Source organism: Brachypodium distachyon, chromosome 1 (assembly GCF_000005505.3).
Source record: "Brachypodium distachyon strain Bd21 chromosome 1, Brachypodium_distachyon_v3.0, whole genome shotgun sequence".
NCBI classification, from domain to species: Eukaryota; Viridiplantae; Streptophyta; class Magnoliopsida; order Poales; family Poaceae; genus Brachypodium; species Brachypodium distachyon.
In genome coordinates this window covers 51,129,189-51,149,776 of record NC_016131.3, presented here as the reverse complement: position 1 = coordinate 51,149,776, position 20,588 = coordinate 51,129,189, and the positions used below count along the sequence as shown (strand labels likewise).

Sequence of the window (20,588 nt, the reverse complement as noted above, 5' to 3'; positions counted from 1 at the left end):
AAAGCAAAGGCCGGCCTTAAACTAACGTGGACCTTGGATTCTCCGACCCGCGGACGTGTCCATGGCTCCATGCCGGCATTGCCGTTTGTCCTAATCCAACAGGTCCATTTTCTTTCGCTCTCAAAGAAAACACGACCCATTTTTCTCTCCGAAGTTTTTACCGCATGTCCCGAAGAGACCATTTTCCGTTTTCCTCTCCAAGTTGACTCCTTTCCTCGCTGCTCCAGCAAAAGGCAACAGCGTAATCCCAGCGTATTCTTCCTTCTCATTAATCACCCAGTAACCGACGCAATTACGTCTAAACCCCGATTCGTCGGCCCGATCGATCCCCATTCCATTCCCCACCCACAAACACCAGCGCAAGCCAAACCCTCTCGTCGTCTCTCAGGGTCGTCTCGTCTCCTTCTTGCCAGATCTGTCGGTTTTTCTTTTTTGCTTCATGAGGCAGGCAGGGTGTCGGAGCTAGGCTACGGGCGAATCGAAGGTAGCCGGCGGTCCACGCTTTTAGCTGCCCTCGAGGATGGGGCTGATCTCGGGGATGGTGATGGGGGTGGTGGTCGGCGTAGCGATCATGGCCGGCTGGAGCCACTTGATGCAGCGCCGCAGCAGGAAGCGCATCGCCAAGGTGTTCGGGGCCATCTATCCTCTTGCTACTACTCCACTTGGATTGCTCGCGGTTACTGCTAAGCGTAGTGCGAAGATTGTTTTGCGGTTGCGGTTTTTGGTTTTGGTTTTGATTTTTCTTTTTCTTTTTCTTTTCCAAACAAACAATTTACAGGCAGCGGATATCAAGGTCCTCGGGTGTCTCGGCAGGGACGAGCTCAAGAAGCTCTGTGGTGACAATTTCCCCGAGTGGATATCCTTCCCGCAGTATGAACAGGTTAGCAGTAGTTATACTCAAAACTCTCCTTGATGTGATTTTGGTCTTGTTTGTATACACAAGGGAAACTAGAACTGAATTGTGGTGTTTAGCATCTCTGCCACAGTATGGTTGCAGTATTTCCACAGTATGATAGCAGTATAAAACAAGAAGAGAAACTAGAATTTACCGACTGGAAACTTGGATTCAGAAGTTTTAAACTGCAGTGCTTGGCATCTCTGCCTTGAAAAGTCAGATAGCAATGGTGGGGACATGCCTAACATTTTGAGGCATGAGAATTGTTGGTTTGAATTTTCCTAAGATGGGGATATCTTGATGGAGGCCACAGCTTGTGTCAAAATGTCAATCTTATCCTTTCTACAATTATTCTGTATATGCAATCTGTTTCTGAGATGATATCCGTGCGTACTGCTTACTTCAGTACTCAACATGACCTGGAAAATAAATATTTTGCCTACTATGTATTCCTCTACAGGTGAAATGGCTGAACAAGCATCTCAGCAAACTCTGGCCTTTTGTTTCACAAGTAAGATTTTCTTTTGATTATTTAATCAATTAGCAAATCTAGAGTAATGTAAACGGTAAAGTACTTTGACAATTGGAAATCCTGTTTGCTAATTTCAAACAGGATCATGGTATTATTCAGTTCTAGCAATTATCATCCCTTGGTGTATGCTGTTTCATCTAGCTGTTGAATGGCAGATTGGTGGTTCTTAATTTTCTGTGTATTCCAATCCTGGCATTCATGGGGTACATTGCATGTTCTTTTGGGTTTTCCTGATTACGTTGCGAACTTGCTAAACTAGCAGCTTGAGCTTTAAATGTTCAGATTCAATTTTGGTGCTGGTCACATCAATGATAAAATTATTATTGATACATGTCAAGCTATCCTGCAGCTATGAAGCATTCAAATTCTGCATCTCTTTTCCACATATAACTTAGGAATTGGTGGTGATTTCACTCCTCTCCCACCACTTTTACTGACATGTGGGACCACAACTCTTGCATGTAGGTTTGCTCCCCAGCGAATTGCTAGGAAGTTTTGTTGCAAGTCTGTGAATTAGTATTTGTACTTTTGGGTAGTTGATGAATAGATGCAATGAGAATTATGTACATAACTACATATTGATATGCCTTAATTAATGTCATCATTTCGTCTCCAGATCATGGTTTTGAAGTCGCCGAGTCGAGTCGCCCTCTCAGACTTGGGGACTAGGTAGACTAGTCTGTGACTAGGCTGGACTAGTCGACCCAAGTCGACTTGACTAGTAGAAACATTTATAGATCATCCAGTGCATCAGAAATAGGTTTAGCAGCATCAATTGAAGGGAAAGAGAGACAGAGGAGAGAAGAGCAGCACTGGACTTGGACAGAGAGATAGAAATTTTATGCAAAATTGAACAGAGGATAGAGCACTGGAGCAGATTTCAGAAATCAAAACAGAGTAGAAGAGAGCGGCACTAGATTTCAGAAGTCAGAACGCATTCTCCAAAGAAAAGAATCAGAACAGAGCACACAGCAGCATGTCACAGACAGCACAGCCGCATGAGAAATTGAGAACAGAGTAGAAGGGGACTAGGAGAGGGAGACTGGCGGCGCCGGCGAGTGGTGGTGGAGGTGAAATTGGGGCGGCAGAAGTGGAGGAGTCAGGTGCCAGGTCTCAGGGCGCAGATTTCTGGAGAGGACGGAAGGAGTGAGCGCATCCAGGCAGCAGAGGCACCCTGCGGAGGAAGCAGCGTCGTCGAGGCCACATCCCGGGGCGGCGGTGGTGGCAGCGCCATCCGCCAGGTCTTCCCCGCCCTTTCCCGCCGCTTACCCGTCCGTTCCCTCCCTTTCCCTCCTCTTCCTTGGTGAATCCCGCCCGATTCTCTCTCCTGGCGACCTATAAACAGCCCAAAATTTTCCTGGCATGTGGGGTTTTCAGTGGGCAAGTCGAGCGGCTCGTGGCTTGCAGTCGCCGTCTAGTTGGAGCTAGTCTCCGGCGAGTCCCCTAGTCGCGCGACTCGCCCTGCAAGTCGAGCCGCCGACGCAAGTCTCGCCTGCTGCACAGACTCGGGGACTAGTCGCCGACTCAAAAACCATGCTCCAGATTCTTGCATTGATCATACTGTTATGCCGTCTCCAGATTCGTGCATTGTTCATACTATTATGCCGTCTCCAGATTCTTGCATTGATCATACTATTATGCCAAGCTATTATGTGGTTGTTATCTGGAAGTTCTCTTTTCTTTGTGTTTCCCTAGCAAAGCACGCACATTGTGATAATTTACACTTTCCACCCACCAAGTGATTATGGTCCCCTAAGCAAACATTTGGGGTTGCCTGGTAAAGGGATGAGTCCATATTACACCCCTGAACTCTAGAACTGTTTGAAGTACATTACCCTCTCCCTCAGCTCTGTCTGGTTTTTGAGTGGTTTTAGACTCCCATGTTAGTGACATGCCATTTTCGAATCCACGTGATCTAATGCCTGTTTTACAGGCGTTAACTCTCGGTAGCCTCCACCTCTCCCTTCACTCGCAAGTCATTTTCTTCTTAACCCTTAGTTGGATAAATTTGAACTGTTGACTAAGGGTAACATTTATGACTTTATGTATTTTTTCTTTTTTTCAATTTTTTTTGGAACTTTTATTGTTCCATTCAATACTTGGGCCTGAACAAAATAAATCACTTTATGCCGAACCGTTTGCCCAATGAAGCTGAATTTTGAACAGTAGACTGAGAACAACATTTGTGACTTTCTCCAAAAAAAATTCCAAAATTTTCTGGACTGTCGTGTCGCAATATTCGGAGACAAATTTGAGAGCATTTTGGCCATTAGCTTGGAGTAATTTGAGATGGGTGTTAGCTGACGTGGATTCCAAGATAGCGTGTCACTGACGTGGGAGTGTAAAGCCAGCCAGAGACCGGGGTGTGTGCTGAATGGGTTTTAGAGTTTAAGGGGTACGTTAAAGTTAAACAGTTTTAAATTTCGGGGGGGGGGGGGGGGGTTGATATGGACTTGTCTCCCTGGTGAAGAGCATGACTTTGTTAATCAAATAACTGACTATTTTCTTTGTTTTGGTACAATCTCATATTCTCGCCCCCAGAGTTTTATCTTCTAATTTTATTAATCATTTGCAAGCCATATATTTACTAACTATATTTCTCATTCTGTTCTAGGCTGCAACTGCAGTTGTTAAGGAATCTGTTGAGCCACTGCTAGATGACTATCGACCTCCAGGAATAAAATCTTTGAAGTTCAACAAATTCTCTCTTGGAAATGTGTCACCAAAGATTGAAGGTTTTCCTTCTTTTTTTTTTTCATGTTCACTAGTATGTATTACTCCCTCCGATCCTAAATTGTTGTCGAAATATTACATGTATCTAGACGTTTTTTAAGAACAGATACATCCATATTTGGGCAAATTTGAGTCAAGAATTTAGGATCAGAGGGAGTACATGTTTGTGCTGCTTGTATGCCTATTTTCTCTCGACTTCTCATATTTAAATCTTTGCATCCTTGTGATAGCAAGCTGTAACATACTGACATGTCTTAAATCATGTCATAGTTACGAGATTAATGGAAGCTATGATCTAAGCGTATTATGTAATGGTTCATTAGGTGGTTAGTATATGCATATTAAATTGCACTAATCAGCCAATGTGACTACGCAGGAGACCTTTTTCTTTCTGAATATTTGTAATGTCGATAGCAACGGATGGTTTGTGATGATAAGCTCTTGCTCTTCTTGATTTCAAGAACTGATTCCACTTCCTATGGTAGATTGATTGACTGAAATTATTATCAATAAAAACCTTTACCTGCATATTTGGGGGTCGCCGGGGTAGATGGGTGGGGGTAGGCCTGGGCATTCGGCCGATTTGGGTTTTTCGGTTTGTATCAGTTTTCTAAAAAGGTGACCGAACTAATCTGATGTTTTATAGGAACTGAGGTTATGGTAATCGTAAATTTGGTCTTCGGTTCCAACCGAACTGACCGAGCTTGACCAAGACGGATAAAAGTTGTCTGCAAGACATCACCATCATTACATGTATCAGGCTTAGACGCTGTGTATGCATGCATGCGGATAAAAGTGCATCAACGCGTCTAGTATTAGACCAACATGCAGTAGCTAACGCAACAGATTAAATTAACATTTTTTTAGAAAAATAAAGTAGCTCTTTTTTTAGAGGAAATAAATTAACTCTAGACATGACAATTTGCAAACACTAGTAGTTCTACCAATCAACATGCTTGTAAAATGGGCTTTGACTTTTTACCATGGTTGGTAGAGTGCCACTTGTTGTGGTAGTAGTTGGCCCTTAGATTGTGCTGCGAGCTGGGAGGTTACGCTTGGGCCTTTGAGAGTTAGAGGTTTAAGACCAATATATCGGTTAGTTAGGTTAAATCGGACTGATAGCAGAACCGAGATGACCCAATGTTATTCAGTTTTTGTGGTTTGACAACTGAATTAGACACCGGAGACCGAATTAACCTATCATTTCCATTTCTTCTGTCTGGTTTCTGGTTTGGGTTCAGTTTCCTGGTTTTTATGCCTACGCCTAGGTGGGGGTCGTGTTCCACATTTATTCGTGTGAAGCTAAGTTAAACTTTGATCATGTTGCTAATCTACTGACTACTGAATAAGTATGACTGGATAACATCATGTATTGTCTCAATTTGTGAAGGCATTCGTATCCAAAATCTTCAGCCAGGCCAAATCATAATGGATATAGATTTCCGTTGGGGTGGCGATCCAAGCATAATCCTTGCTGTTGATGCTCGAGTTGCATCGCTGCCTATTCAGGTTTAGACTGTTTCTCTTTTCTTTACAGTGGGTTAGCCTTTGCAGAAGGCTTCTTTAATTTCGTCTTGTAATAACTTTTGTGAACCATCCATTCAGCTCAAGGATCTTCAGGTCTTTACTGTTGTCCGTGTTGTGTTTCAACTATCAGAAGTGATCCCCTGCATCTCTGCTGTTGTTGTTGCTCTCCTTGCAGATGTATGTATCTATCTACTAAGCAGATCGTTATTTATCTTCTGTGAGAGAAAAACACTTGCAAATTTTGTTTCAGTTTTTTACTCCGGATAATCGTTTTTCTCTGAATCGAAGGTAAAAAGAAAATGAGTAAAAGGTTAACTGAGATGAGTAGTCATCTCACAAACTAGACAAAAAATCCGACAAGTGTTGTGTGTTGATCCTGGTGGCATTGTGATGAGACAGTTAAAACCACCATCTAGATCTTGTATTGAAAGTACTATTTCTGTTGGCTTCACCATAAGAAATATTCTATAAATAATAGCATTTCTGAGGTTTGGCGCCTTCTACATTATCAAGGTATGCATCTGTTATAATCCTTTGTTGGTGTTTCTTTGTGCTTCAGCCAGAGCCAAAAATACAGTACACATTGAAGGCTATTGGAGGAAGCCTGACTGCAATTCCAGGACTTTCTGACATGATTGATGTAAGATGACTTGACAAAATTTTCAACATTGAAATTCTATCTTGCTGTGTAATGAAGTGACCATGATTCTTCCGCCTCCAACTAGGATACCGTCAATTCAATTGTCAATGACATGCTCAAGTGGCCACACAGGATTGTTGTTCCACTTGGTGTCAATGTTGATACAAGGTTAGTTTCATCAGTTTATTGTTATGAAGGTCGATGGACCCCATACTATTGGAAAAACATGTAGGTTAGAATTGCAACTGCGTTCTTCTTTAGGAACTGATTTGCAGTGGTTGGTGGCAAATTTATCGTCAGGTAGTTTTGTAGTGGCATGTGTGATAAAGACCACACACAGGAGCTGTGGACAGAGACCCCTGAAGGGGGCGGATATCTTTGGAGAGAGATGAGACCATAGGCTGTGATGTGAACTATGGAAACATTTGATCTATTAACTTCCAGTGATTTGTGGAATTAAAAGGACTACATTAAAAAGAAGACATAACAATTCCAGTCAAGTTGTAAGAGTTTATTTATGGGCAAATGGTGCCAAGGAAGTAGTCATATTTTAGCATGCTACCATCCAAAAAATTTGATCAGCCAATCAGTGTTATGAAGCTCCTCAAATTCTCTTTTGGAGCACCATTTCATCTAGGACTCCCAATCCAACCCTTTTTACTAGACACCAACTCCTGCACTTCTATCCCTAGAGATTCATTGGGCAATCAATCATATATTTCACATGTTATGCATACACAGATCGACACAGATACCTATTTTTCTTGGTTTAACTCCTTCAATAGCTTAAAAGGACTTCTGATGATTCTCTTTTCTGCATATTTGTTTCAAAAGTTTCATTTTGTACTGTATTGCCGGATCCCATTGGCATTTACTGACTTTTATTTAATTTTCCCCTGTTCCACTTACTTTCTCTGCAGTGATCTCGAGCTTAAACCTGAGGGAAAACTTTATGTTACTGTAGTGAAAGCAACATCTCTCAAGAACAAGGAGCTGATTGGTAAATCAGATCCCTATGTGACATTGTATGTGCGTCCAATCTTTAAGGTCAAAACGAAAGTCATAGATGACAACTTAAATCCTGAATGGAATGAAACATTTGAGCTGATTGTTGAAGACAAGGAAACCCAATCTGTCATTTTTGAGGTAATTCTATGCTGTTTCCCTCATTTCCTTCTTGAAGATCTGACTGCTCTGAGGCAAAAATGGCATCAACTAGACATATTTATTTACTGAAGTTTATATATTTTGAAACAATTAGATCAAGGAAAGCTGATATGCTCGCTGAAAAAACAGTGTGCAGTAGGTTGTAGAGCGAAGAGTGATTCGAACATTTGCTATAGCTCAGTTGACTTGGCGCTCCAGCAGCAGCCTACGTTGATTGTTGGGTTGTGTGTGCTGTTGAAGGCAGGCGTACTAGCCCTAGGTTATAAATATTCATGCACGGCCAAGACAAAAATTTACATAGTTACATAAGTGAGAAGTAGAGATAATCTATCTTAACATTGCTGACTTTGATGTATGAATAGATTCCCACCATTCCTGCAGCTTTGACATGGCAACCGCCGTATGTCACTAGAAGAATTTGTGACATGGCACCACCGTACGAAGCTAGAGTAGGTCATTAGCACAATTCAGATGTAAAAAATTATAATTATATAGTGAAGGGTCCCGTGAGTAGAGCTGCAAACTTGTTTACTTCATTTGATTGAACTAAGGAGGGTCAAAGGGTACCCTGAGGGTCACCATGTTGCACCCCTACCCGTGAGTAGACTGAGGATTCCAGTTTGGTGGACCAAGTCTATGTTGTCCTAATAGAGCCTAGGCTTTATGTATGAGTAGATTCAGTGGCGGAGCCAGCCAGCTCGAGCAGCCCAGGCAAAAGCTATACCGATCAGTATTAAGCTTAAGAAAAAGCATATTTTAGCCTTCATATAACTATGCTGATTAGCATAAATTTTCTGGCTGAGCCCGGGCAGCTGCCTAGGGTCGCTCGGCAGTAGCTCCGCCAGTGAGTAGATTACCTGCCTTTGTTGATTCCCAAACTTTGGTTGACCGCTAAACTAATCGTACAATTGTTGAGAAGTTGACTAACTACAAGTGTTTTTAGGACTTCCTGTAAATGAGGAGCGCAGATTTGCTATTTTCTTTTAGATAGTCTTAGGGACACTATTTTCCTTTGATCACAATTTTCTTGCAAGGTGGTTTTATAATTAATTCCTCCTATATTTAGTTCTCTGAGTTCCAAACTTCCAATGCCTAGACGTTGTTTTGGATCAACCTGATAAAGCCTAGTCAGCAATTCCCAAAACTGGGCATGCACCACCTATAAACATTCACTTGGTAGAAATGCGCATGCAATCTGACTTCCCATAAGTTGTTCATATTTTGATTACATATTCTGTCTTCTTAATGTCAGAACTACATTTCTTTGTGCTGATTCCTGTCAGTGTTGTACTGGGTAAAATATGTTTGAGCTGGCTTCTACAGGTTTATGATGAAGACAACCTTCAGCAAGACAAGATGTTGGGTGTGGCCAAACTGCCAATGAATAACATTGAGCCTGAGAGTCCCAGTGAAATTACTCTGAAGCTTATGCAGTCATTAGATTCACTTAAAATTAAAGACTACAGGGATAGAGGAACATTACATCTTAAGGTTAGAATTGGTTTTCTATGCTTTCCGTTTCTACTTCTATTGCCTTCAAGCTAGAGAATCCTACAGCAGGCTTGCATACATAATTGGAGATTGGTATTAGACTGGTTCTATAACAGGCATATATTAGACATATCCCATATTTGATTTGAAACATTTATTATCCTGCTTGGACATTGTAGTTTCTCAAGTCCATTATATCACATACTGACATATATTTCATTGGATATGGTCTGTGGGTAAACTTCAGAGTAAATCCATCAAATGTTTCTTCTTCACTCCTAAGGTGAATATCACAAGATGACTAGGCTTGTGAGACAAAATATAATCTCCAGAGTAGCTGGCTTTTGAACTCTTTATCTAAAAAATGGATGCACTATAGTTCTGGGTTGCATTTGCTGCGGCACTTGCACTCTTGTATCGAGTAATTTGCTTACATTGTCGTGTTCATTGGAAATTTTCATTTAGCCATTGCTTCCTTATCAGATGAAAAAAGAAATGTTACCTAGGTTCCTAGTTAGCTAATCATCTCCAATGCTTTCTGGTGTGTGTTATAATAAATAACTACTTCCGATCCATAATAAGTGTCTCAGATTTTGTACCAACTTAGTATGGAGTAGCATTTAAGAAACTGGATCCTCAATGGATTAGGGATGCAAGCAGGGTCTCACTTATATCCCGCTTCTAAGTCAATCTCTAAATCCACGAGTCAAATTCAATGCTTATATTTGACTTGTGGATTTGGAGATTGACTTAGAAGCGGGATTAGGCGGATCCTGCTTGCAACCATACAATGGATTTCAGCCATATTTACGGTTGCCTTTTGGCATAAAACCACCATGTGCTGGTGAAGAGGTTTTTTGTCCTTAGTTGCTTGCGTGTAGTTTCGCTCGGTGCTATAGCAAGTTAGCCAGATACCTGTCCTTGCTTGTCGTTGTTTCATAAGTGAATTAATGGGTTGTTCTTGAGAAATAAGTTAACTCATGTGTCGCTCATTTCCTTCGTAGCCCTGATTGGATCAACGCATCATAGTAAAAGAATGTGATGTGGCTGCAAAGGATCTAATATTTTAAGTCTTACAGATTAGGTATCATCCATATACCAAGGAAGAACAGCTGGAAGCCCTAGAGTCGGAAAAGAAAGCAATAGAGGAGAGGAAGCGTCTAAAGGAGGCCGGGGTAATTGGCAGCACAATGGATGCACTTGGTGGCGCTGCATCATTAGTTGGTTCAGGTGTTGGACTTGTGGGCACTGGCGTTGTTGGAGGTGTCGGGCTCGTGGGCTCAGGCCTCGGTGCCGGCGTCGGGCTTGTCGGTTCTGGTATTGGTGCCGTCGGAAGTGGCCTTGGTAAAGCTGGGAAGTTCATGGGGAGGACTGTGACAGGGCATTTGGGCATGTCCCGCAAGAACGGTAGCAGCAGCTCCACTGCTCCCCAGCCTGATCAGCCTTCTACGTAACCTTGTCGTACAGCCAGAGCAGCGTGTCTTCTTTACTTCCGGTTTCAGTTTACTGTGAACCTGCGAGTACTTGGGATCATACAAAGTGTTACATTTGCATTTCAGTGTGCTGGATCTGAGGCGCAACTCATATCAATTATTTCTTGGTTTCTTCGTTGTATTTATCTGAACAGCATCGTTATATAGCAAACAGATTACTGTAAATTGGACGAACAGCTTTCACAGGTTTATGCAACAGAACTGTATTGAAGTGGCTCGTTGTCTTGATGGCCATCTTTGTTTATGGGAAAAATTAGATAGTACTCCTCTTCGAGACCAATACAAAACCCACTAGTCGCAGATAATATACACGTGGCATGGATTTTTGTTTTCTTGAGGTTAGCTCGCCAAGTGGATTTAGTTTTGGGGCGTCACCGCGTGTTAAGTCATTTCTTTCGTGAGACGTGCAGGACCAGTGACCGTTGGATCGGATCCAACCCCTCAACCACAAGGTGTTGTGTCCAAGGGTTTCTTATCCTTTCCGGAATGCCACCATATCATCTTCCCAATCATGCATGTTCCACTCTACCTATCACCCGGAACCATGTCAATCCCCGGCCTCTTTGCCAAGCCACTCTCTCACCTCCCTGCAAAACGAGGTATATAATTATCTGAACACACGTTTGATCTCTGGGAAAACATCGACTCAATTCAATGCATATGTATTTTCTTGGCCATCACTTATTTCAGGATTGTCGACGCTTACGTCGAGGATTAGGATTACTATGCTTAATCAACAGGATCATCATCAGGGAATAAAAGGCCACGATGAAACCAGCAGCAGCAGGCCTCTGTACCTCGGGATAGACTTCGGAACTTCGGGCGCCAGATACGCTCTTATTGACAAGCAAGGAGCCATCCATTCCCAGGGCAAAAGAACTTACCCACCCGTAAGAATTCTCGGTCACCTCCTTTAATCAATTTAGCATTCTAGCTACACGTGCAAGTAAAATACTGATTCATTTTTTTGCGAACAAGTAAAATACTGATTCATGTGATGATTCCTTTTGATATCCAGTTATTCGATCCTTAAGTTATCCATCCGTTGGAACTATCTTGTTGACATGCGGGAGTTTGCTCATTCCAGTATTAATTTTGATACTTTAATTTATCCAGTATCTGTTGTATATATCAGTTGGTTGAGATGTTCATTCCTACAGTCAAACCAAACTTGCTACTACAGTATATATCATGCCCATGTACATTGTTTGGTTGGAGTTGCTAGGCAGGTTGGCAAAGATGCAACCTTGGAAAGCTCCTGGAGAGAAGCACTGTTCGACCTCCTGAGTGATATCCCATCCATTCACCGGCCATCAATCTCCTCCATCTCCATTGACGGGACTTCATCAACCGCTCTCATCATTGACAGGTTCGCAAATACATATCGGGATCACTCATCAATACATATGCACTAGCTTAATCAGCCGAATGGAGAGCTGCAGGAACAATGGAGAGCTTCTTGCTGGTCCTTTTCTCTACAACGAGAGCTTCCCGGACGCGCTGCCCACGGTGGCATCGATCGCTCCTGCAAACCACACCGTCTGCTCCGGTTCTTCCACCCTGTGCAAGCTCGTGTCCTGGTGGGAGAAGAATCCTTGGAACGGTGATGATTTGGCGATATTGATGCACCAGTCGGACTGGCTGCTCTGGCTTTTGCATGGAAAATACGGCGTTTCTGATTACAACAATACTCTCAAGGTAACTGGAGTTGCGTTCCTGCAAATATATATAGGCCAGTATAGTTGGCATATATACATTTTATACATTTTTGTGCTTGTGTGCATGTCACTCGCAGTTAGGGTATGATCCAGAGATGGACTCCTACCCAAGCTGGCTCATGTCACAGCCATACTCCCACATGTTGCCTTCTTCTGTCAGAGCACCAGGAGTTTCCATCGGTTCAATCAAACAGGATATATGCTCACAATACGGTACAATAAAAAAAATTGTGACTATGAAGTAGGGAGTAGAATGTGAGTATTAATTAAGTCATCTCTTCACTACATAATCTAGTAAACTGAACACATAAATGTTTGACCTGCAGGCTTTTCCAAGAATTGCCTCGTCTGTACAGGTACAACAGACAGCATTGCCGCGTTTCTTGCCGCGCGCACCACTGATCCTGGAAAAGCCGTGAGTTCCATTCTTGTACTAACAATGTTACAAAATAAAAGAGCTGCGAGTGACATTGCTACTCGCCTACGTACTCCATGCATGCAATGCAGGTGACATCGCTGGGTTCGACTCTGGCAATCAAGCTGGTGAGCAGGGTTCGCGTGGATGACGCGAGGTTCGGCGTCTACAGCCACCGCCTGGACGACCTGTGGCTCGTTGGCGGGGCGTCTAACACGGGTGGAGCAGCGCTCCGGAAGCTCTTCAGCGACGACCAGCTGGTGGCCCTCAGCAGGGTCATCGACCCGTCCTTGCCTTCTCCTCTCGACTACTACCCGCTGCCCGGCAAGGGTGAGAGGTTCCCGATCTCCGACCCCGACATGGCGCCCAGGCTGGAGCCTCGGCCTCAGAGCGACGCCGAGTACTTGCATGGCATTTTGGAGTCCATCGCGCGGATTGAGGTCGCTGGCAGCTGGCTGCCGTTGATCAGTTAATGTGTGTTAGTCTAGTCAGTATAATTGTGATGGTGTTTTTGATTGTATGAATATGCAGGCCAGTGGGTACAAACTGCTGAAGGGGCTCGGCGCGACAGCGGTGGAGGAGGTGCTGACGGCGGGGGGAGGGGCGCAGAATGACAAGTGGACGGCGATCCGGAAGAGAGTGCTGGGCGTGCCGGTTCGGAAGGCGGAGCAGACTGAGGCGGCCTACGGAGCTGCGTTACTAGCGCTAAGGGGTGCTACTAGTTCGGAGTTGGACCCTTGAGGCGTTTTGTTTTTGAGGGTATGTGAATCTTGAGGTTCCACCGGGGGACTTTAGGTGTATATATGATGAACTGTCCGATCTTTAATTGCCGTCCAGATCTCCTTTCCTCCCCGGCGATCATAAGCTTCATTCTTAGATGATTCAATAATGGGATCAAGATAAAAGATCATGTTCCTCCTTTTCATAGTCTTTAGAATCTTATTCAAAATCAGCCAAACTTCTTCTAGTTCGTCTGATGGAGCCCCAAAGTTAAGGGCACGGAGTTCACCAATAGTTGGCCATTTCTTCTTCTTCGGGCTCTTCTTGATGTGGTTGCGGCATAAAGGACAAGGGTCTCGGTTCTCCCTTGTTAGAGATCCGCTTAGAAGAGAAAAATGGCTTTTGTCACCGCCATGCTTCTCTCCCTCACATCATACCAAACAATAGTGTCCTTTAATGTCCACAAGGCAATATTTTGTAAGTCCATGTTTAAACAATATCATGGAAAAATACTACCACATGCTATTCCACGTCTTTAGAGTAACAAATTGCATTCAGTTAAAATAAATACTAGGATTCCTCCATCTCCCCGAGAACTAGGAAATTACTCATACATGGAGGCTCTAGACATCATCACAAGGTTCATACGGAGTACGAATCAATGAGTAAAATAATACACGTATGAATCCATAATAGGTTTCGAGGTTACAAAGAGATGGATAAACGAGTCGATTGCCGGGTGTAGATGATGGTGGTGATGATGGAGACCGATGACCGAACATCCGTATTCGCATAGGTGATGGGGACATAAGCCCTCTTGCCGATTCCCCTTCTGATCTCTCAGGGCATGAGTTTTATAAGTTCTTTCGGGGCTCTGGCTCCCTTTGTGTGTTGTCTCCTCAATTTGATCTCAAAGGGGTTTTCTATTTGATGAGGAGGTGGTAGTGACACCTGATATGAGCGGGCGGTGTCGTATAAGGAGGCGCACTAAACCTTTTGTTGTTTTGTTTCGTTGTGCCTTGTATTTCTCCTTTCACCAAGAAGGTCAAAATATCAACGGAACGTCGTGAAATTAACAAAAAAATGGGAGAAATTCCAAAAAAACCATCTGATATGTGATTACGGAGATCCTATGAAAATCTAGCATATGCAGTCAAACCAATAAGGCAAAATCCACTAAAAAAACTAATACTAGTATGCAATTAATATAACATGATGCAAAATGCAATTATCAACGGTAGCTTAGACTATTGTTGTAGGTCGGGCTATTGAGGGCCAGTTCTTTTCGGTTTCTAAACCGGCTTCTAGATCCACAGCAGTTTAAGCCGAAAAGAACTCGATTTGAAGCCTTTTCTACAAGCAGCCCAACACACCGAATCCTTCGTACCAGAAAAAACTGGTCTAGAGCAGCTTCAGGAGATTCTGAAAATCCCACCTCTCTTTCTTTGCTCCAAAAGAGCACTCTGTTTAAAGGAAAAATGCCACCGCGAGACCGGTTCGTTTTTCTTTTCTCTCCCAAATCCCTTCGCGAGCATTCTCCACTGCGCTCTCCTCCTCCCGAGCCGTCTCTGCCGCCGCCGCCCACGCCCCCCTGCTGCGCCGTCGCCCGCCGGCAGACATGGGAGCAGTAGGCTCTCCGGGATAAAGGCCGCCTCCGCCGTGCTGTTTTGCGGCGCCCCCGCCGCGAAATCGTCCTCCAAGCGCCGCTGCCCCAAGCCCCCGCCACAGATTCGACTCCCGCCGCCGCCGCCCCAAGCCCCCGCCACGGATTCGTCCCCCAACCGGCGCCGCCCCCGCCACGGATTCATCTCTCCGTTTCTCCTCCGACGTTGCTGGTTCTGTCTCTCCGTTTCTCCTCTGACGCTGCTGGTTCTCTCTCCGTTTCTCCTCCGACGGCCACTGAACCAAGGTATTGCATCCTCTACTGCAGTGGCAAATGTGTTTTTTTTTTTGCAAATGTGGGTTTCTACAGTGGCATCCCCTAATGCTCTTTGTGAATGCATCGCCAACTGTGTGGAATGTTATAGTAAGAATATGATATGCATGCTATGACAGTGAGAAATTTTGTTTGAGTGTTGCCATTCATTTTGTCATATAGTGGAAAAGGGAAAATGCGGAGAAGCAACTTGGGACTCAGTAGCCCATACACTTTTTTTGGATGTGTGTATTGAGAAAGTGCGGGCAAATAACCGTCCTACGGGTTGTTTGAACACGATTGGGTACGCCAATTTGATTTCCAAGTTCAATGCGTGTACAAAGAGGAAGTATGAGCGGAAACAATTTAAGAACAGATGGGAATCACTAAAGAAGGACTATAATTATTGGAAGACACTGAATCAGCGTGCTTCCGGTCTAGGTAGAGATCCTATCACCAAGACCATTGCTGCTAGTGATGATTGGTGGGAGCTTGAGATACAGGTATGTTCGCTTTCATGTGGTTTCATTTCAGTTTTTTATACCAAATGTTGAACTTGATTGTTGCTTCATTTGTTCACAGAGATGCCCAGATTCAGCCAAGTTTAGGCATGCTCCTCTTACGGATTGGAAAAAATGAGAGAGATTTTTGATCTTCATAGTGTCACCAATGAGCATGCGAGAGTGCCTACTCCATCACATGTCAACTTGGATGTTGAAGGTGACTCAGGTTGTGAATTGGAAGATGAAAGTACCCCCGTTCAGCCCCGTCTCAAGAAACTGAAGAAAAAACTGTGTCCTTACTCCCCTGGTCCCACCGCTGCCGCAAAGATTGCAACGTAGAGTTCTTCCAAGATGGCATTGGAATGCATGATGGAGATATTTGAGACGAGGGAGAATAGCAGAAACTCCGTTACATCTCAAGTGACGGTTGATCCAGTGAGGCAGGAGCTGAAAGAAATGATGGCTCTGGTGGTTCAAGATGGAGTTGAGCCTTGGACTGATGCACACTTCTATGCATCACAACTCTTCATGAAGAAAGAGTATCGCGATGCATTCAGCTGCATGGAAGAGGCAAAACCTGAAGTGAGGATTGAATGGCTCAAGAGAAGATGGGAGGAGAGGAAGAATAATAATTAGTTTTCCTTATTTGTGTTGAACCTTATGCATTCATATTTCCTTATTTGTGTTGAACCTATGCATTCAGATTTCCTTATTTGCATTGAACCTTATTAACTCTCGACTTGTGAGACTTGTACTATTTGCTGTGTATGGACCTGCTATCTATGGATCTGCTATGTATGGACTTGTTGTGTGTGTTGCAATGGATCTTGTTTGAGTCACGTCTTGGTTCAGAATTTTGCTAGTGTGTGTACCTGTTGTGGTACAATTAATAAATTGTGTCCTGTGTTGGTTCAGATTTTTGCTACTGTATGTACTTGCTGTGGTACAATTATTTGGTTGTGCATGATTTCTGCTTGTTTATTGACCTGCTGATTATGTCATTTTTTTTGGTCATGTAGCAGATGGACAATTCTTTTGATGATGAAGATGAAGAATTAGAGATGTGCATGGTTGCGTTGCTTGTTTTATACAAGAGGGACAGAAGGTTCAGTATGCACCAAGACGTTTACCAATGATGACATGCATTCAGTGGTTTGAAGAGAGGGCGAAAAATCCAAAAGCTTTCTACTCTATGTTTAGGATGCGCAGGTCAGTGTTTTTCCCATTACATGACCTGTTGGTTGAGAAATATGGACTCACTCCAACTTGCAATATGTCAACCAAAGAAGCATTGGCACTTTTCTTATGGACTTTGGGTACATGTTAGACCACAGACAATGTAGCAGATCGTTTTGAACATAGCAAGTCTTTCATTAACAAGAAGTTTCATGAGGTTTTGGAATGTGTGGATCGCATGGATGGTGATTATCTTAGACCGAAAGATCCAACTTTCAGCCATGTGCATCCCACACTTAAAAAGAAAAAAATTCTGCCCTCATTTCAAAAATGCCGTAGGCACCATAGATGGAACACACATTCCTGTGATTGTGCCTAAGGAAGAGGAGATCAAACACATGAACAGGAAAGTGTTTACAAGTCAGAATGTGATGGCAATGTGTGATTTTGACATGAGATTCACTTTTGTTGTCTCATGGATGGCCTGGATCTGTTCATGACACGTGTGTATGGTCAGATGCTATGGTCGAATATAGCACTTAACCACAACCGCCGGCAGGTATTCATTTTTATTTCATATGTCTAGTATGTTTGCCAAATTCTCAATTTGTAATGTGTGTTTACTTCTCACTAGGAAAATACTACCTTGTCGACTCCGGGTACCCAAATAGAGTTGGATATCTTGCACCGTTCAAAGGGCAGCGATACCATGTGCTTGAGTTCGAGCATAACCCGCTGGTTGGAAGAAAAGAGACCTTCAATAATCGCCATTCGTCTCTAAGGAATGTCATCGAAAGATCGTCTGGTGTTCTTAAGATGAAATGGCGAATACTCCTTCACATACCAAGGTACAGCATGTTGGCTCAGAGCAAGATAGTTACCGCATGCGCGTGTTTCCATAACTACATTCGTGATAGCAAGCTTCATGATCAGCATTTTGATGAGGTTGAGAGAGGAGGATATGTTCATGAAGATGGACCTACTGTAGGTGCAGATGCCCAAGCACCGACCGATGATGGCCCAATGGCCACAATACGTGATGCTATTGCCGCGAGCCTCGTGCCTTCGGAGTAGTTGTTATCGGTTTTTATATTTCACGTCCTTTTGTTGACAGCCATCATTTATGTAATATTTTGGGTACTATCAAGTATCAAAGACAACGCGTATTATTAATTTCAATATTTAGACCTTTATGATTTTTCATATTTAGCACTTTATGGATTTTAATATTTAGCACTTTTTTATCGTCATATCCGAAATACGTGTATTACATTCAGCACGAAATAACTCAGTCAAAAAGTTTAAGCAGAAATTCAGAGCAGGGGTAGTACATACTTTTCAACACTCAGCTCAGATAATAAGCTAAGATGCCAAAAACCGAAAAGAACTGGATTGCAAGTTCCTCGGGAGCTTCTTCCCACCACAGTTTCTGGGGGTAGAGAAGCTGAAGCCGTTTCTGGAGAAGCTCCAGCTAAAAAGAACTGGCCCTGAATATCTAGAAACACGAGGATAAATATCTAGATGTACTCTAACAGAGCTAATGATGCATGTAACGTTTTTTTTCTTCCTAGAAACAATATTCTCCTTACTGACACGAGGTTTGTTTCGATACAACCCCCTCGAAAATCGGATGATGGAGATTAAAACATACCCCTTTGTTTATTATGGATAGTATAGTTTATTTGACTTGGCCTGAAATCACTGTTCATAAAACGAGTCCCAATGAATTTAGGCTCACGCAAGACCCAGTTGTATGTAAATAAAACTAACAACTTTTGGAAATCAACAATCGTGACTTCAGGGTAGGCACTTTTTTTAACGGTGTTTCAGGGTAGCCAACTATTGCTCGGTCCATCAGTAATTACTCAACACTTGATAGTATTGATAGTAGCATGGGAGCAGTGGCCAAGCCACATTGAGGGCCGTGTGGTTAAGTCACGGCACAGCTTTTGTTTTGACCGAAAACCGTAGGGGAGGCCCCGACAGTGAGTCTATTTCATTAACCAAAGATATGTACAAGGGTGTAAATACAGAGCTAAGGTAAAGACCTCAGCCATAAGAGAAAATCAGTGTAAATTAATGTAAAAAAATCAGAAAAACAACATAACAATTTTCACATAATAGTGTATTTGACATCACATACTTTTGAATCCTTATACCACCATTGCATGGGAGCAGCGAGGATGCATGGAGATGGATGGCCGTAGAATTTTGATAGTTCTCGTTATATTGCTTGAATTTTTCACAAATTTCAGACAGTTCAATACAAATTGTTGCACTATATGAATATGTCCGGTTTTGGCAAAAGTCGTTGCAAATATGGAATGAAAGCAAATGAGTTGAAGATGTTTAAAGTTGTTTGAAAGGATTCAGAAAGAGTGAGTGTGATTCATGAAGTTTCTCACAACTCTAGCAGTTACCGAAATTTTTGACCTGTAAAAACGGGTATTCGGTGTACCGAATCTGTGTTTCGGATCCATTGAACCCGTGCAAAACAGAATCGGAAAACTGACCCGAAAAGCTTTATTCGGGCCAGTTTGCGGATTCTGTTATGTCGGTTGTGCAAACCTGGTACCACAAATATAAATCGACAGTTCGACATTTAAAAATCGGCAGTCCTTCAGTTCATACATTTCAGACAATATAAAAGCAAAGTGAATCAAGTTTAAATGTGCAAACATCACAGGAATAAAAACAGTAATCCAAATTACATCTAATTGTGCAAATGTGACGATCAAACAAATAAAGAATGGTCCGATAGACAAATACAATGTATTAATTCAAATAAAACATGGAAAATTAGGTAACCTATCTCCCATACACTTGCCACTGATGCTCGATGAGATCCTATTGAAGCTGCGTGTGCGTCGCTCTGTTCTCAATGTCTCGGTAGGTCTGAAGAAATGCTTGGATCATGTCGGCGTTCCTTTCAGGTTTTATCCGTTTGCCATGTCAAAGAAAAGCTCTAAATCCATCCCCTTGTCTTCCACCTCTTTCATGGCGAGAATCATCAAAATGTTCTCGAGATTATCGAAGCTGACTTCTTCGTCGGACGAAGAGGAGGAGTTGAAATATTGCAGCGTGGAAAAGGACAACATTGATGACTGCATCTGAAATCGGCAATTGGCAACATGAACAAAGCCCTTATTCACGAGATCCCCAAATCCGAAAGTCACGAAATCGATGAGAAATTTACCTCATACGGGTGGTGGGGGCAGTTTAGCTTCTAGATCCGGCGAACTAGGCCTTCGCTGGCTAGATGGCGACAATTTTGAATCCCTCCGAAGCTCCTAGACGGCGGAGACGGCAGTGGCTATGGTGCTCCTAGCTCAGAGAAACTAGTGACGGAAGTTCACGGGGCAACGGTCAGACTGCTACGATGCGTTGGCGGTGGCGAGGATATGCAGAACAACGACCGGCGGCGAGGATGGGGTGGCGGCGGCAAAAATCCGCACAAGCGAGGTGTCGGCGAAGACATGAGCGTGGTGACGCGGGATGGAATATTCTAGCGTCAACCATTTTCCCAGGCCAAATCGGTACCGTGACGAGGGACGGGGGACCGAGGGTATCCAGGCTCGCGGGGTCCTATTCGGTAAATTCAAACTTCTTTTTTTCAGTTTCCACAGATCTTCGGTATCTGTTCTGGAATTTTCTGACAAAAAT

General features: G+C 43.2%; 3 protein-coding genes and 1 non-coding gene across 4 annotated transcripts; all 4 read left to right on the top strand.

Annotated features, from left to right (window-relative positions):
* Positions 1-147: 147 nt before the first annotated feature.
* Positions 148-10,706, top strand: LOC100832577 (synaptotagmin-5). The gene is made up of 11 exons (XM_003557261.4): positions 148-625; positions 779-880; positions 1,356-1,406; positions 4,042-4,162; positions 5,551-5,669; positions 5,766-5,864; positions 6,247-6,327; positions 6,413-6,495; positions 7,248-7,473; positions 8,818-8,985; positions 10,065-10,706. The coding sequence occupies exons 1-11, from the start codon at positions 521-523 to the stop codon at positions 10,437-10,439; spliced, it is 1,530 nt and encodes a 509-aa protein (XP_003557309.1). The 5' UTR covers positions 148-520; the 3' UTR covers positions 10,440-10,706.
* On the top strand, positions 9,652-9,755 carry MIR5185L (microRNA MIR5185l). The gene has a single exon (NR_126985.1). It is a non-coding gene; the product is annotated as a microRNA MIR5185l (primary transcript).
* Positions 10,707-10,915: 209 nt separating the features above from the next.
* LOC100832268 (D-ribulose kinase) lies at positions 10,916-13,563 on the top strand. Its single transcript, XM_003557260.4, has 8 exons — positions 10,916-11,077; positions 11,169-11,368; positions 11,708-11,847; positions 11,921-12,176; positions 12,274-12,409; positions 12,523-12,611; positions 12,704-13,051; positions 13,143-13,563. The coding sequence occupies exons 1-8, from the start codon at positions 10,990-10,992 to the stop codon at positions 13,350-13,352; spliced, it is 1,467 nt and encodes a 488-aa protein (XP_003557308.2). The 5' UTR covers positions 10,916-10,989; the 3' UTR covers positions 13,353-13,563.
* A 382-nt stretch (positions 13,564-13,945) lies between these two features.
* LOC104582268 lies at positions 13,946-16,588 on the top strand. Its single transcript, XM_024458331.1, has 4 exons — positions 13,946-13,971; positions 14,789-15,240; positions 15,430-15,749; positions 15,829-16,588. Exons 1-4 carry the CDS (start codon positions 13,946-13,948, stop codon positions 15,883-15,885), a joined length of 855 nt encoding a protein of 284 aa, XP_024314099.1. The 3' UTR covers positions 15,886-16,588.
* Positions 16,589-20,588: the final 4,000 nt, after the last annotated feature.